Source organism: Xiphophorus hellerii, chromosome 21, assembly GCF_003331165.1.
Source record: "Xiphophorus hellerii strain 12219 chromosome 21, Xiphophorus_hellerii-4.1, whole genome shotgun sequence".
NCBI lineage: Eukaryota > Metazoa > Chordata > Actinopteri > Cyprinodontiformes > Poeciliidae > Xiphophorus > Xiphophorus hellerii.
In genome coordinates, this window is record NC_045692.1 from 24,180,522 (window position 1) to 24,197,845 (window position 17,324).

General features: G+C 40.1%; 1 protein-coding gene across 18 annotated transcripts; it reads left to right on the plus strand.

The window, feature by feature from the left end:
* Window positions 1-291: 291 nt before the first annotated feature.
* LOC116712136 (HERV-H LTR-associating protein 2) lies at window positions 292-16,091 on the plus strand. Of its 18 annotated transcripts, none has more exons than XM_032552019.1 (11): window positions 294-423; window positions 2,229-2,331; window positions 5,036-5,353; window positions 5,805-6,033; window positions 11,638-11,672; window positions 12,087-12,111; window positions 13,144-13,427; window positions 15,170-15,264; window positions 15,339-15,501; window positions 15,646-15,696; window positions 15,872-16,091. In XM_032552019.1, the coding sequence occupies exons 2-10, from the start codon at window positions 2,259-2,261 to the stop codon at window positions 15,657-15,659; spliced, it is 1,236 nt and encodes a 411-aa protein (XP_032407910.1). In that variant the 5' UTR covers window positions 294-423; window positions 2,229-2,258; the 3' UTR covers window positions 15,660-15,696; window positions 15,872-16,091. The 18 variants fall into 18 exon arrangements, with proteins under 18 accessions (XP_032407916.1, XP_032407910.1, XP_032407912.1 ...); XM_032552021.1 differs by having other exon boundaries at window positions 15,646-15,691; XM_032552020.1 differs by having other exon boundaries at window positions 15,646-15,686.
* Window positions 16,092-17,324: the final 1,233 nt, after the last annotated feature.

Consider the following 17,324-nt stretch of genomic DNA (forward strand, 5'->3'; position numbering starts at 1 on the left):
GTGGCGCAGTTAGCGGTTTGATACCGGTGCTACACTTAGGTCTTTTTTTGATATATTTCCCTCATTTGTTGTTTCTTTGACAGAAGTTTTTTAATATTTTTGGAAACTTGCTCACAGAAATTGGATCTGCTATTATAAAAGTCTCAGGAAATTCTCTCTGAACCAGAGCGTCGGTTCTGGGGGGAGAACGGTTTTATTTTAACAGCTGGTTGGATTGTTTCCACCTGCAGGGCCTCAACCGTCTCCTAGCAACGGTGGTTAATGAAACTCAACACCTTCCTGCTTCTCCTTTCAGTTCATCTTCATGACCCAAACAGAGAGCGCGCTGCAGGATGATCTGTTTTACTGACTGTTTCTACATGGAGGATCCATCATATCCGAGCTGATGAGGACAGAGGTTAGAGATCATGATCCACCACCACAGTAAGTAAAGTTTATTTATTGATTTAATTTAACATTTAAATAAAAGTGACTCAACCGCCCCAAAGCTTTTTTTCCCCCCTTGCTCTCTGTGAAGGCAGATGCTTTTTTCCTCATCTCCCTCCTGCCCTGCTTGCTCTGTTTTTGTCTTTTTCTATATTTTTGGAGCCTTTCTTTGCACATCCTCCGAATCAGAAACATTTGATTCACACTGAAACTGCATCGCTATATATATTTATATTGCAGGAGAAAAAAATATTCAAATTTAGAAAACTACATTTCCTGTTCTGTTAGATACCAGTTTAGCACACAAAGGTCCAAATCATCATGACATTTCAAAAAGAGGACAGAAGCAGCTTTCTCCTCCAAACTCACCTGCTTTAACCTGAACCGTCGAACAAATCACAAAAACAAACGTTAAAAACTACTAATTATGGATCTGGTCAACCGGTCTCTCAATGCAATTGATCAAATTTTCTCAACAAGAAGACTGAGCACAGGAGAGCCCTCCTGTCCTGCTTGTGGATTCCTGGCTTATTGACAAATTTGTGACGGACTTGGCTGAACTAGCAAACACTCGGACTGCTGGTTGGACAGAAACACAAGTTGGATCTGAGTCTTGCTGAGACTCTCAGCCCAGCTGAGGACTCAAAACTCATTAACTGGATGGAATCGATCTTGGAGACGTTGCCAGTTTCGGTTCAGTGGAACGACCAAACTAATTTGGATAATGGGGAACTGAGATGGAGAGACTTTAGGGAAGATTGAAATTTATAATCTACTCAACCTAAAACATTTTATATCTGAATTGGCTTTCACCATGTTGCCTTGGAAGGGCTGAATATTTCCAATCTCCTTGAAGATATGTAAACATAACACTCCTTCCCACCTCCTGTTATCGATGCAGCTGTGGAGCTGAGCGCTCCCAAGGACATGCCTAGATAACAACATCTTATCAGACTTCTGCCAGGAGGCTGAGTGCTTTCATGGCCCTGTGATGTCACCGCCTTCACTCAGGCCTTTGCTTTGCCCTTTGTTTTGTCTGAATGTTGCCATGTGCCCTAATGTGTCCTTTCCTCTTTTTTATTTTATTTTGTTAGAAACTGTGGAATACTCACTTTTAACCCAGAACAGGAACTAGAACAAACTTGGAATCCATAAAAAAATCTTCCAGAACAGGAACTCTTAGTTTTTATTATTTCTCAGAAATAGTGGCGCACTCATTACTTTTACAAATTTAGAGCAATTAGAAAGTCCAGAGAATACTAACTTACTTACACTTATTTAGCAACACAGATCAGGGATTAGAACAAACTTAGAATCCAGACAAACTACCTTAGCAACTACGTTTTAGACTCCTGTTCTTCCAAACCAGAAAGGAATTATAAGTAAGATACTTATACTTATCTACCGACCCTGAACAGGAATATCTAGTTTATCTAGTTTATATAGTTTGGATCAACATTATTAGATGACTTTTAGACTCCTGTTCTTCCAAACCAGAACAGGAATTAGCCCAGATGATACTTAGCAACCCTGAACAGGAGATTCTGGTTTACATACTTTAGGTCAACATTAGATAATTTTTCTTCTTTTCTTCTTTCCTTTGGTTTCTTATTTTATTTGTATTTCCTTTTAATTCTTGTAAAGCACTTTGTATTGCCTTGTTGCTGAAAATCTGCTCTATAAATAAAATGACCTTTAAAGCTAAAGCTGTGGAGCGTTTAACATTTCATTAACAAAGTTAGAGTGTTATTCCATGTTTTCTACGTCTCAGATTGTGAAACTTAACCCAGTTTCTTCTCCAGTTGCAGATTTTCTCTCCAGACACACAGAGGATGTCAGGATTTAACTTCTCTCTGTTTTTAACGTTTGTTTTTGTGATTTGTTCGACGGTTCAGGTTAAAGCAGGTGAGTTTGGAGGAGAAAGCTGCTTCTGTCCTCTTTTTGAAATGTCATGATGATTTGGACCTTTGTGTGCTAAACTGGTATCTAACAGAACAGGAAATGTAGTTTTCTAAATTTGAATATGTTTTTCTTCTGCATTATAAATACATATAGCGATGCAGTTTCAGTGTGAATTAAATGTTTCTGTTGATCAAGAGGGACTGAAGGTCTGTCGTGTTTCTCTTTAACAACAGCAGCTGCATCACTGAATGAAACAAAAGAACAAAAACTGCTTTCATGGAGCAGCTGGTTTATTGTTGAATTGATCCAGTTCTCTCCCTCCGTTTGGCCTCTTCTTACTTTCATTTTAGACCATAAATGAACCATTTTGTAACCTTGTCCTTAAAACATTAAAAATCATTTTAATTATCTCAGTACTGAGATTTTTTTATGAATAGTAGAGACGATCATAGAAGATTTTTAGTTTTTAGAGCAAAGCGTAGATCCTCAGTTATGCTCACTTTCAAAAGTATAAGGGAAGTAAAACAACCAGTTAACCAAACTGGTTCTGATGTGAAACCACAGAACAGACTCAACAGCCTTGAGAAAATGAAAACTTCACTTAAAGTCCCATCCAGGATTTGAACCAGAAACTTCTCCCTATTTTTAACGATCTGCTGCATAAATGCTGCTTGTTTTTAGTTTCAACATCACAGCTGTGTTTGAAATTTGAATATCGTTTTGCTTATGCAAATAATCTGTTCCTCCACCAGTCTGCCAGAGGCAGTTTCATTTTATGATGCACTCAGCAGATTCTTCTCCAGTTAAAGCCACAGCAGACACTGAGAACTGGTTGAACTTCAAATGTTTGCTGTTAAAAATGATCCAGTTTATTTTAATCATCATGGCTTCCAGCTTCCGATAAACCTCCGAAAAACAATCCTCAGAAATGATTTACAACAAAACCAGATTGTCCCTACAGAACCATGGGCCAACTGGAAGCTTTGCATTGTAGAGTATCTGCTCTCAGCTCCTGGTCTGGGCTCCTTTTGCTTGAATTACTGCATTAATGCAGCAGAGCATGGAGGAGACCAGTCCAGGTAGTTTCAACATCTGCCTTCAGGTCTTCATCGTTCATCTTTTTGTCCATTTTCCAGCCAGCTGTTGGTTCTTTTAGCATTGTGAGTCGGTCCTGAGTAAAACTGCAAAGTGAAATCAGCAGAAGGAAGCAGGAAGTTCTTTAGAATGTTCTGGTGGATCAATATCTGCTTTGAATGTGAACTTGATAACGGAGCAGAACCTTCAGTCGGAGAGAAAAACTGCTGCAGCTCCGGTTTTAAAATGAAGATGAGGAAAGTTCCTGCTACCCTGCTGATCAGGGAACAAAAATAAAAACGAAAGAGAAGTCCGAACCCGTTTCAACTTTCACTGAAATAGAACAGCAGATGAAATTATTTACAAATCATTTAATGCAAAGTTTCATGAAAATGTGATGAAGTCAAAATAAACATTAAATGATAAAAATGATGAACCTTTTTTCATTACATTAGAAACTCTTAATTACTTGTAGAAGTTATTTTGTTTCATTTTTGCTCATCTTGTTTATTTAGCGTTAGCTTGCTGCCGAGTACAAAAACCAAACATAAAAAACAAACACAACGCGGGTAACTTCTAAAGCTATCGGACAAAATCTAGAAACACAAATCAAGATTACAAAACTGGAAGCCACTGGAAGTCAAAGCTATTAAACACAAACAGCAGGAAGGAGCCTCCATCAGAACCAGAACCGGGCTCAGCATGTTGGACTAACTCTGATTGGGAAGGAGTGCTTTCTATGGGAAACAATAACTACCAAAACCATGCTAATGTCGTTAATAAATCCATCAGATGCTTTCTCTCAAAGATAAACAACAAAACAATAAATGCTCAGCCTGGAGCAAAAAGTTTCAGTGAGTATTTCGAAGCAGCAGCATTCTGCTGACACAGCGCTGCTCAGGTCCGGTCCTGGAGAGCTTTTAGATGCATCTTCACTCCAACAGACCGGGTTCAGCTCTGAGCAGGCCTGCTACCGAGCCATTCACCTGATTCAGGTGTGTTGGAGCAGCGAAGCGCCTGGAAGGTGCAGGATGGCAGCCTGTCAAAAATGTCTGATCTGTGCAATAAAAACACTAATGAAGCGTCTGAACCAGTTTTTCTGTAAACCCCCAGAGCGAACACACACATCAACAAAAATAACAACATATAGATCAACAGGATGTGTCTAAATATCTCTACTGTGGTTTGACATCATGCAGCACAACCATATTTAGAGACTTGCTAAATGGCAAGACTTTGTTTGTATGATCTATTTAGTAAAATAAAACCTTTCTGCAAAATACTAGAATAACTGGAGCTCAGCAATCATTTTGTTGAATGCAGAAGATAAATCTCCTCTTCCTTTTAGTATGTTAATAATAATAATAACTTTATTTAGAAAGTGGCTTCAAATGAAGTGCTGAAAAATTACAAGGAGATATAGAAACTAAAATAAAGCAATGCAGTGCAAAACCAGATAAAATACTAAGAAACGCAATAAGACAGTAGGTATGAAAAAGTACATATGACAAATGTCATTTGTTCAGGCTTTTATTTTATAAAATCCAGCCTAATAAAAGTACAAAATTGAAAAACAGTTGATATTTCTGTGAGATAATCTGAGATATTAATTTTTTCTTTAATATTCCTGCAGAAACTGAGATCTTCTGCATTTTCATGCAGCGCTGCATTTTACCGTGCAGCTTCCAAGGCAGCTCTGATGTGTTCATCCACTGGTTTCAGAAAAAAACTGGATCACTTCATGTCCACTCATACTATAATAATATGGACCAACTTGGTCTCCAGAACCAGAACTTTAAGAACCGAACATCCCTGTTCCAGGATCAGCTGTCCAAAGGAAACGCCTCCCTGCTGCTGACTGGAGTGAAGGTCGAAGATCAGAACATATACCGCTGTTACTGCAGCACCATCAGCAGAAACAAGGAGACATTTCTTCAGCTCATTGTGGACGGTGAGAACAACTGATATGTTTCCTGTCTCTGTGTCTGTTACTGTGGTCTGCAGCCACATTCTGACCTTTGCACTGTAAAACATTTGAGCTGCATTTAGTTGGGTCTACTATCTTCTTCTCTTTCAGTAAAAGAAATTCAGCGAGTTTTAGATTTTGAACCTGAATATGTAAGTTTCATTTTTAAGTTTAACCATCTTCAAATGTTTTACGGTGCATGTTTTACTTCCTGTAACCTCCTGTTGTTTTTGTTTGTAGCTCCTTCTTTCATCACATTCCCTCATATTTGGACCTTTTCTTTAAGACAAGCTGTTTTATAATAAATTCTGCATTTGCATTTATTACCTTTCCTTCTGCACGTCTGCATTTGAACCACAAAGTGTCAAAATGTGGCTCTATTTTCCAGAAATATAATGTGAATGAATGTTAACTAATTACAATGTTTCTCCTGCAGCTCCAGTCTCTGACATCAGAATCCATCAGGATGGAAACAGGATCACCTGCAGCTCAGAGGGGATCTACCCTCAACCTGAACTCACCTGGTCCACTGAGCCTCCATCCAACACGACTCTGCAGAACAGAACCACAGTCCATCAGACTGAGGAGAAGCTTTATGACATCAGCAGCTCTCTGACGGGTCCAGACGGTTCTGATCGGATCTACAGCTGCACCATCAGAACCAGGAGGAACCAGAAGAGAGCAATACTGAGACAGAAAAGTAAGTCATTCAATCAAACTGCAACAACAAAATGTGAATAATTTTAAACTAGTAAAAGTGAATAACTAAAGTAATCTAATTGATATGTTTTCAAAAGAAAGAAAACTTCACACAAAGGATCAGCAGTGCAGAAGAAAAGTGAAAACAACAATAAAACACGTTTTAATTTAGAAATGAACATTTCACACGTAGCTCCAGTTTATTCTGGTTCATAGAAAGTCAAAGGTGATTTTAGCAGGAAACTAAAAATGCTGAACCACAGAATTTGATACGCGCCTCTTATCTAATGCTGTGCTGGTGATTTTTGTTGTTTTGATACCGTGGGACGTAAATTTACTGGGATCAGCATTCTTACTGGTTCACCTTTAGATGTTTTCCAGCTGTGTAAATTTCCTTTAATAATCCCTGTTCAAATAGTTTGTAGATGTTCTTATTACCAATCACAGACCAACAGGAAGCAGCTGCTGCTTCTTCAAGCTCATTGCTGATGTTTTTCATCCTGGTGTTTTGACGCCTCAGCCGTCTGATCCAAACTAAGAAACAGTTAAAACCCTGAACGTTGATAAGGAAGGGATTTAAATCTACAAAAGTAGGATTGGGAGGTTTTTATTAAATAAATGTTATTAGTTTTTATCAACTATAAAACCTCCTGTGATGTAATTCCAGGTGTGATCGTCTCCAGCAGACAGACGTCTCTCTCCTGCTCCGACTCAAACGGTTCAGTATCAGAGCTTCTCTGGAGGTTTAACCACAGTCAGGTCATCGTGAGCCGCAGCAGTCAGAGCAGAGCCACGGTCACAGAGGAGTGGAAACTTCACGTGAAGAGCGTCTCAGAGTCCGGCGGCCTCAGTCTGCAGGATTTATCTCCACAGCAGGGAGGGATTTACACCTGTGAGCTCAGCAACGAGGAAGAAACCTTGGTAACCAGCACCTTCCTGAAGGTGGAGGACCGAGGTGAAAAAGAAAAGAAATGTTTTACTTTCAAATTAAAATCAGGAGAATGTAACGTCTCAGTTCATCTGTTTTTACCCAGGAGGAACAAAACGCCATCCAGGCGTTTCCATGGTTGTAGCAGCAGCAGCAGTAATCCTTTGTGTGGTTCTGATCCGCCGCTCCAGGAACCAAAAAGGTCAAAACACTTTTCTTATTGATTCAAAGCTAAACTTTTTTAACCAGCTGTGTATTGTGATTTTTATGATGAAGATATTTCTCTACCTTACAGGATTACAGCTATATGAGGAGGCTACACGTTAGCATGCTAATTAGCAATGCACCTTCAGCCTCCCAACCTGCATTTTATATCAGTTATTTTAGAAAAACTCTGAAAAAAACACAAATAGGCAAAATTTACATAAATAGTTTGGAATCTGCTCAGCTGATTTAATAACTTTATGCTTCACTGACCTCAGCATGCAGGATGCTTGACCCTGAGGGTGAAACTCCACTGTTTAATTCAGCTAATAGTTATAGTGATTATACAGTAATAATAATTACATCATAATATTTCTGAGTAAAACTATCTGTGTCCAACACAGCAGGACACTGTGAGCTCCTCATCCTCCATCCTGGTTTTCATGAACTATTCAGAACATATTTCAGACAAAATGAAACTCCTGCTCCAGAAATCCTTCATCTGCTCACATTTAATCCATGAAGCTCTTAGTTTCCAACAGATTGGAAACCAGCTGGTGACCCGCTGCAGCTAATGCACAGGTGCCAAACTCCAGTCCTGCAACTTTTAGATGAGCCTCTGCTGCACCTGAATAGAATAATGAGGTCATTAAGGCTCTGGAGAACCGGTCTACACCAGGAGGAGGTGATGAAGCCGTTTCATTCCAGTGGTTTGTGGCTCATCTAAAAACTGGACAGCGACTGGAGGCCTGGAGTTTGAGGCCCCTGAGCTAATGGATCACTGCGTTACTTCTTCAGGCTAAATCAGTTACTGTTCAAGTTTTTGTCAATATTTATTAATATGAGACTTGTTTTAATGGCTGCCTTATCAATTTTGTGAGTATTTTTTATTTTAAAATGTTTTTTTTTTGGCTGCAGATTAGCCTTAGCATGCTGCATTAAACTGATCAGTTTTAAAGAGATGATTGAAGACCCATTTGTTCAGTTTGGCTTTTAATTGTTTTTTTTATTCTTTTAGCTGATTTATTTATTTTATCATCTGTGTTTTTTAGATCTGTAAAGCTCTGATATTTTAAACGTTGCTGTATAAATAAAGTTTGCTTACTTTAAAGGAAACCAATCTATTTCAAAAACAAGCATTATGACATAATAAATACTTGTATAGATTATCTGTGTCATGCATTAATATAGTTGCAGTTTTAGTAAATCCTGCAGTACGACCAGCTTTACCTCAACATTTATATGTGATTCAATAAACAATATTATCTTGTATATTTAATTATTTTACTTTTGATCTTCTTATGTGTTTGGAATAAAGAGATGATGATGATGATGATGATGATGATGAAATAATACAGTTTAACTGTATTTAATTTGTTTTTCCCACTTTTTGAATTAAACTTTATTATCTGCATATTTACTGAACCACAAAATATAAGTAACAGTGACATTATATTTAATTTTTACCTAAATAAATATTAAATAAATATTGGCCATGATAATCCAAATGGTTAAAGCTTTTTTTTGTTTTTTTGTTTGTTTTTTGCTCTATCCTGTTCCAATAAAAAAATGTAACAACAACTTTGGTTTGATCTTTTTCTATTTTTTAAACATTGTTCATTTTCTGCATCAGTTGCCCAGACTTTACTGTTCTCTATGTTTCTACAGAGTTTACTAGATCAGATAACTTCTGTTCTTCTGAATAGTTGACAAATAATAAGAACCTTTTATTAAAGATATTGATAACCTCAGCCAGGGGGCTGATGTATGAGAGGAACAACCTGGGGCCCAGGACTGAGCCCTGAGGAACTAGGAGGTCATTTAGGACATTTTCTTATTAGCAAATAATAAATTAGCATCGTAGAAAAACCCTCTGCAGGGTTTCTGTGTTTCTCTGAGCCGTTTTGTTTTGCTGAAAAGAAGGACAAGAGATCGCAATGAGAGATTTTGGATCTTTATTTTTCTGTATTTGCGTTTTTTTCTGATTTCTTAGTTAAATTCTTGGTTTTTAAAGCGTTTTTCACTTTTCTGAGAGTCCTTCAAGAATTACAAAGATACTGAATCTGCTGCCATAAAATGTGAGTTTCACTTTCTGAAATGAGAGACAAAAATTTTTTACTTTTTCACCATTTTATTTGTTTTGTCTGTATCTGTATTACTGATTTCTAAATCAGTAATACAGATTTCTGCTGCCCTCTAGTGGACGGATTTCACTATACAATCCATGAATCTTTTCTTTTCATATGGAAAAATATTAAAAACCTAAAACTGAATTTCTTTCTGAAGGTAATTTTAATAACTATATCGTTCATGTTGGGTGAAATAAATGGGATTTTTTTTTCTCACCGCTGCGTCATTTCATCATTTAAAACAAAAAGATCCAGTCGGTTCCGTTCCGTTATGACCCAGCCACACCCCTTTTCTCTTTACTTCCGGTTCGGTTTCTCATGAACCGAACCTGGCTGATGAAACGGGGATACAACCGAAACCAGGATGGTGGATTAATCGGAACCGGAGATGAGAATCTTCTGGACTTTTCTGCTGGTTTTCCTGAGATCCGTGGCTGCAGATGTTCAGGGTGAGTTCACATCCAGTGGATCTGTTTGGACCAGAACAGAAACAAACCACGAAAACATTCAAATGATCCAAAATCCAGAATATCAGCTGGTCATCCTGAAATAAAACAGAGAGATTTAGGTGAAGAACGCTGAGTTATTTGGACTCAGACTCTTATTGCTGCAGTTTTTCTTTCTTTCTTTCTTTTTGTTTGTTTGTTGTTGTTTTGTACGTGTTTGTTTGTTTTGTTGTGTTTTTGTTGCTATTTCTTGTTGCTAGGGGTAAATACAGAGAAAAGCCCCGAGTTTCCATCCTGGATTTAATCCTTTAGTCAAACTAACAGTTTCACTGATTCACCAAACAAAGGAACCACTGATCTGATCTGCAGGGTGGGAACTAAACCACTGGAGAACAGCAACAAGAATTTAGAAGAACGAGAGATTTTGTTACACATTTGTAGATTTTTTATAGATATAATAGAAATGTACCAAACAGGAAATAAAGATGCTGAATTAACTGATTCCATTGAACTCATCATCAGATGAGCTTCATGTTCGTTCCTATAAAGTGAATCCTGTTACCTAGCAACCCTGTAGACAGCAGCTCATTCAGGTGTTTGAATAAAGGAAAACAAACATCTTTTACCTTCACTGATTATTATTTAGTCTTTGGTTTAATAAACTCTGGGGGATTTTAACTTATTTTTTATGTCCATCCATCCATTTTCTGTTCACCTTTGTCCCTAAAGGGGTCGGGAGGGTTGCCGGTGCCAATCTCCAGCTACGTTCCTGGCGAGAGGCGGGGTCACCCTGGACAGGTCGCCAGTCTGTCGCAGGGCAACACAGAGACATACAGGACAAACAACCATACACACACACACACACACCCAGGGAGAATTTAGAGAGAGAGACCAATTAACCTGACAGTCATGTTTTTGGACTGTGGGAGGAAGCCGGAGTACCCAGAGAGAACCCACCATGCACAGGGAGAACATGGAAACTCCATGCAGAAAGACCCCGGGCCGGGAATCAAACCCAGGACTTTGTTGCTGCAAGGCAACAATGCTACCAACTGCACCACTGTGCAGCCCCTATTTAAATGTAAAATATTAAAATGTTCTCTTTGTGTGTCTAAAAAACAGATTTAAGATTTCCACAGCAATAGAAAACTCTCTCAGTGATTTATTTTGCATCGTGGCGCCCCCAGGCCATGCCGCCCTGGGCAGGAGGCCAACAGGACTGACAACAACATGTGTTTCTGCTTGCCAGAAGTTTCCTGCGTCTTCCTGCGGCGCTGCGTCTTACCCTGCAGCTTCCAGAGCCACGGCGATGATGTCATCCACTGGTTTCACCGCAACGGAGCAGAACTCAGAGTTCACTCTTATTACAACAACCAGGACCAGCTGGGTCACCAGGACCAGAACTTCAGAGGCAGGACTTCTCTGTTTCAGGATCAGATCTCCAGAGGAAACGCCTCGCTGCTGCTGACAGGGGTCAAAGTTCAGGATGAAGGAATCTACAAGTGCTACACCAGCACCGTCCATCAGAACAGGGAAACCTTCATTAACCTTTCAGTAAACGGTACGAACAGAGAAACCAAAGTTCTTCCTTTATTCTGAGAGCTTTTTAAATTATTTTTCTGTGTTTTCAGCTCCAGTTTCTACAATCAGAATCTATCAGGATGGAAACAGGATCACCTGCAGCTCAGAGGGGATCTACCCTCCACCTGAACTCACCTGGTCCACTGAGCCTCCATCCAACACGACTCTGCAGAACAGAACCACAGTCCATCAGACTGAGGAGAAGCTTTATGACATCAGCAGCTCTCTGACGGTTCCAGACAATGAGACTGATTGGATCTACAGCTGCACCATCAGAACCAGGAGGAACCAGAGGAGAGCAACGTTCAGGAAACTATGTGAGTAAAATTCACTGCAAAAACACAAAATATTACCAAGTATTTATGAAATATCTAAAAAAAAATCTAACATGCATGTAACTTTTCAGCGAAATTTATAGGTTCCTGTTTTAACTCAATAATTTCTTAATGTTGCTAAAAAAGTATTAGATCAACTGGAAGATTATTTTAGTTTTTCCAATGTTATCAATCAGGTTTATTGGTGTGAGCAGCCAGATGGTTCAAGGTGTTTATATCATAAAAACACAAATTACAAAGTTTTACTGTCAACAATTGAATAAACATTACATTTAGATGAGTTTTATACTCATCTAATCTGCTGGTCAATGTTTCATTTATTATTAAATATTAAGCAGCTCCAACCAGGTGGATTTTAGTCCTGATTTAAAGGAACTCCATGTTTGTTTGTTCCAGATTTGTGTTGCATAGAAGCTGAATGGTAAGTGAAATAATTTGCCCATCAATCAAGTTTATTTTTGTAGCACATTTGAACAAGGAAGTTCAAAATGCTTTAAATCATTAAAACACAAAAATAAAACATCAGTCACTGATTGAGAAACGTTACATTTAGTTGAGTAAAAGCTTCTTTAACTTTTCATCAAAATTAAATAATTGTTGACTTTAAACAAGCTCTGATATCCTGTTGAATTGTTAATTGTAATTTAGTTTTGTTTTATTTAAAGTTTGCTAAAATATTTACAGTAGAAACTAAAATACTTGGTAAGATTTAGTGGTTTTTATTTCTGTTTCCTCTGATTTCCAGCTTCTCTTCAGCGTAACTAAAACCGTTTATCTTTAAAGCAGAGACAGAGATTGGAGAGCTCCACTTTCCCACAATGCATCATTGATAAAAACATCAATGCGAGCCTGAAGCCTACGTTTGCTGAGCCAGTCGGGTTTTAGTTCTGCTGCGTGTGTCGGGTCTGAACTGCTGGGCTTTTCTGGCTGCAGCAGCAAAGAATGAGCATTTAGTTTTTCCTGATTCTGCCTCTGCAAAGCGACGCCGGGGAAACGGCGGCGGGATTTTCTGGATGAGCAGAAAGCGACGGAACCACTGCTGACTTCGCTGAGCCGGCAGCCATGATGGGCTTGGCTGACTCACTGCAGAATATTTGCTGTTCTACGTTCTTTGGACTTTAGATTCATCAGGATGGCATTCTGTACAAAGAATCAATTGAAGCTGTAACAAGAGACATAAATAAATGAGAATTTCACCTGAAGAAGAAGAAGATGGTTGGATAAACATTCCTCTACCTTCTGATTCTGCAGCAGGACCTGAAATTAGATTTCCATACAGTTTCTCTCCAATCAGAGTGAATTTCAGCTGTTCTACTAAGAGGACTGAGCAGAAACATGTAAATCTGCTAGAGGTGGTTCTATAAAATATTTATTCAATGAGGCTGAACATAAATGCATGCCACACTTTTCAGATATTCCCAATGTGTTTTTCCTGTCTGACTCCAGCTGTCAGTGTTTCGGGCGGCGTTTCAACGATCCCCTGCTGGGCTCCAGTCTCTTCCCTCCAGAACTTCTCTCTCACCTGGAGGTTCAACCACAGCCAGGCCGTCGCCACCCTGGCAGCCGGCTCCGCCTTCACAGCTTCAGACGGGTGGAGGAAGCGGGTGGAGGGCGTCTCCGAGTCCGGCAGCCTCACGCTGAGCGGCTTGTCCTCCAGTCAGGACGGAGTTTACAGCTGTGAGCTCAGCGATGAAGAGCAGACGCTCATCACCGACGTCCTGCTGACGACGCGCGAAGGTCAGATCAAATTCTCTCCATAAACCATAAAATTATTCGGTTTGAAGATTAAAGTGGAGAAAAACATGAATCAGCTTCATTTTTCTGTTTTTGTTCGAGACGCTCTGACTCAAACTGAATCTGAAGTCCAAACCTTCTGGGACAAAATCACCAACATAAACGCACTAATTAAAAATGATCAATCATTTTATTGCAAATTGATCATTTTGTGATTTAATCCTGGAATATTTTCATGAAGCAAATTGGAGAATAATAATTTATTGCAGGTTTTGAAAACTGATGTTTCCTTTATCAGAAGAAAAGTTTCCAACTTTTTTCAGTCGAATGTTTTCTATTTTAGAAAATGTTTTTAAACTCAACAACAAAACTGAACTTTCTTCTAAAACTCTTTCTGTTTTTAGCCAAATGTAACAACTAGGAGCCAAAAATCTGTTGAGTAAAAAGTGGCTGAATGTTTGTGGCCTGACTTCAGTGAAATTAAAGTCACAGAAAAAATACTTTGTGTTTTAACAAACATTTTTCATTTAATCCTAAAACATTAAAAATCAGCTTCATTTTCATTTGCATCATTCATAAACTGCAGTCAGGGCCACATGAAATTACCCCGAGGGCCACACGTGGCCCCTGAGCCACACTTTGGACACCCCTGTCCTGAACTGTGAAGGAAGAAAACCAATTTAAACATTTTCTATCATTTTCATCTCATTTGTTGTATGAATCATTTTATTTTGACTGCAGTTTCTGACGCACTGATGTCTAAAACAGGTCAGACGTGGAAAAGAGACTTTGTGTCTCACACAGATTTACCTGAACAGGTGAAGGTGAGTAAAAAAACGGTGAGGGTTTCTGCTGCTGCTGCAAACACCTCTGGGTTCTACTGCGGTGGAGGAAAGTTCTCTGGAAGGACGAATCACGCCTCTGGGTCTGGTGATCTGATGGAGGAGTCTGGGTTGGATGGGTGTCAAAGTGGAAAGTTAGGTGGAGGGAAGATCTTTTTGGCGCTGTTTTGTAGCAGTTGTTCCACATTTTGGATAAATTCACTCTGAACTCAGCTGAGACGCCATGGAAACGGCTCCTTCCTGTTCCAGACTTGGGCTACGTTCATGTAGCAGGAGGATGCGACAGAAATCCAACCTTTTCGCCGCTTCCATGTGTGGAGCTAAATCTGTTAGTTTCAAACCGTCTGCAGTCTGAACCATCATATCACATTTTCTCAGACTTTTACATCGTTAGAGTGAGACATGGGTCATGAATCAGGATGTAAACAATATGTGAAAACTATAATTATGAAATAATGAAGCAGTCAGTGAACGCATCACCACCACTCTTATTTCTGACTCCACCTCCAATCAGACTTCTCTACAGAAGCTGCAGCTAATGCTCTGCTAAAGGCCGTCGCTGTTAGCTGGACTTTCCTCTTATCTGCTTCCTTCTTCTTTTTTTGATCTGTTGATGAATAAACTTTAAAAATGATCCATAAACGTCTCCTTACACAAACAGAGCGCCGCTGTGTGGCTTTGAACTGATCATCACCTGCTGTCTGAACGTGGCCATAAATCAGTTTGTTACCTGATCTGACTGCAGACCTCGCTTGGCCTTCTCATCCAACATCAGTGTCTGACCTCAAGAATGGTTAACTATTCCCATAAGTATCCTCCTAATCCCAGTTTTCCCAGAGGAGTTAGAGTGATGGGAAGAGTTTTAATGATACTGAAGGTTTGTTTTGACTGTTTGTGTTTCAGGAGGTCACAGCAGAGTCGCAGTAATCGTCTTCTGTGTGCTGACAATCATCATATTAGCTGCGCTGCTCATAGCCTCCCTGATGGTCTATAAGAAGGTGAGAAACATTCACAATTCAGCTGCTGGTTGGAGTCGCTGCTTCCTGTTCTGACCCACATGTGTCTGATCCAGAAACAACTAGAATCTCGAGAACCTGGAGAACGTCCAGAACATCCAGAACCTGGAGAACGTCCAGAATCTGGAGAGCATCCAGAACCTGGAGAACGTCCAGAACCTCCAGAACCTGGAGAACGTCCAGAACCTGGAGAACGTCCAGAACCTGGAGAGCATCCAGAACCTGGAGAACGTCCAGAATGTACAGAACCTGGAGAGCATCCAGAACCTGGAGAACGTCCAGAACCTGGAGAATGTCCAGAACCTGGAGAATGTCCAGAATCTGGAGAACGTCCAGGTTCTGGAGAACGTCCAGAACCTCCAAAACCTCCAGACTGAGTAAGAGACGCTGCGACCCGCCTGCAGGTGGGGTGAGGTCAGAGTTCAACCTTCTGGTCTGTTTTAGTCTCACAGTTTCACCAAAAATCTGAAGCTTGCAGCCAATTTGTGGAAAATTCAAAACCTTTAACGAATATTTGATCACACAGAAACGTGTCGGGATATTTCTGCTGGTCTAACCTGAAACATCTTGTTGTGTTTTACTCTGAAAGGCTCACGCTGCAGTTTAAAAGCAAAGTGTCTCCATCTGCAGACTGAACATCACGACCTCCACCAAGAAGAAGCTTCTCTGCAGAACTGCTTCGTTAAACTGAACTAAACCGCCTTAAACAAGAGAGCTGCAACTAAAAAATGAGCAACACAAGAAAATGTTTCCCTGACTCAAAGGTCACCAGGATTTTTATTACAGCTCATAATTTTGACTAAATTACAGTAAGATCCACAAAGTAGAGATAGATAGAGATAGAGATAAATCTTTATTGTCATTGTCACAAGGACAACGAAATTTAAAAAGTGCCATCAGTCAGTGCATACGCTTAAAAACAAAAAAATAACTGTCTCACAATTCACACTCAATGTAAGAAATAACTAATAACTGGTAAAAAACCAACAACTAATAAATAACAACAGCCACATTCTCACATACATCATTTATGATGATTAATGGTTGTTTTTGATTGCATTTAGTTTTGTTATTGCTGTCGGGTAGAAACTGTCTCTGAGACGGTTGGTTCTGGTTCTGGTTGCTCTGTATCTTCTGCCTGAAGGCAGCAGTGTGAACAGAGAATGTCCGGGGTGAGAAGTGTCCTTTGTGATGTGTTGTGCTTTTCTTAGACAGCGGTCGCTGTGCAGGTCCTCCAGTGAGGGGAGAGGGCAGCCAATGATTTTTTGGGCTGTATTCACCCTTTGGAGAGCTTTCCTTTGAGCCGCAGTGCTGCTGTTATACGCAGATACAGTAGGTCAGTATGCTCTCTATGGAGCACTTGTAGAAGGACACCAGCAGCTTCTCCTTGATGCTGTTCCTCCTGAGAACCCTCAGGAAGTTCAGTCTTTGCTGGGCCTTTTTTATCAGCTCCAAGGTGTTCATGTTCCATGTGAGGCCCTGCTCAATGTGGACCCCCAGGAAACGGAAATCAGCTGCCCTCTCCACACATTTTCCCCCAATGGTTAGTGGTGTAATGTCCGTTTTATTCCTCCTGTAATCTATTATGAGTTCTTTTGTCTTTGAGTTGTTGAGGAGCAGATTGTTCTCCCTGCTACACACTAACAGCCGCTCCACCTCACCCCTGTAGGCGGACTCGTCGCCTCCTGAGATGAGCCCCACCACTGTGGTGTCATCAGCAAACTTGATGGTGTTGCTGTGGTGGACAGAGGTGCAGTCGTATGTGTACAGACAATAGAGCAGGGGGCTCAGCACACAGCCCTGTGGAGAGCCAGTACTAAGGCTGAGGGCAGTGGATGTATGTTTTCCCACCCTAACTCTCTGCTGTCGGTTGGTCAGGAAGCTCAGAATCCACATGCAGGTGGAGTGAGGGAGGCCCAGGTCCCCCAGTTTGTCCACCAGTCTGTGAGGGAGGATGGTATTAAAAGCAGAGCTGTAGTCTACAAAGAGCATCCGCACATAGCTCCCCTGCTGCTCCAGATGTGATAGAGCAGCATGGAGGG

Excerpts from the sequence above, each read along its gene's own strand:
- LOC116712136 (XM_032552008.1), top strand. The coding sequence starts at position 2,259 with ATGTCAGGATTTAACTTCTCTCTGTTTTTAACGTTTGTTTTTGTGATT. Across the intron at positions 11,673-12,086 it reads AGCAACGTTCAGGAAACTAT|ATTTGTGTTGCATAGAAGCT; the intron begins GTGAGTAAAATT and ends TGTTTGTTCCAG. Across the intron at positions 15,265-15,338 it reads CCCTGATGGTCTATAAGAAG|AAACAACTAGAATCTCGAGA; the intron begins GTGAGAAACATT and ends TGTCTGATCCAG.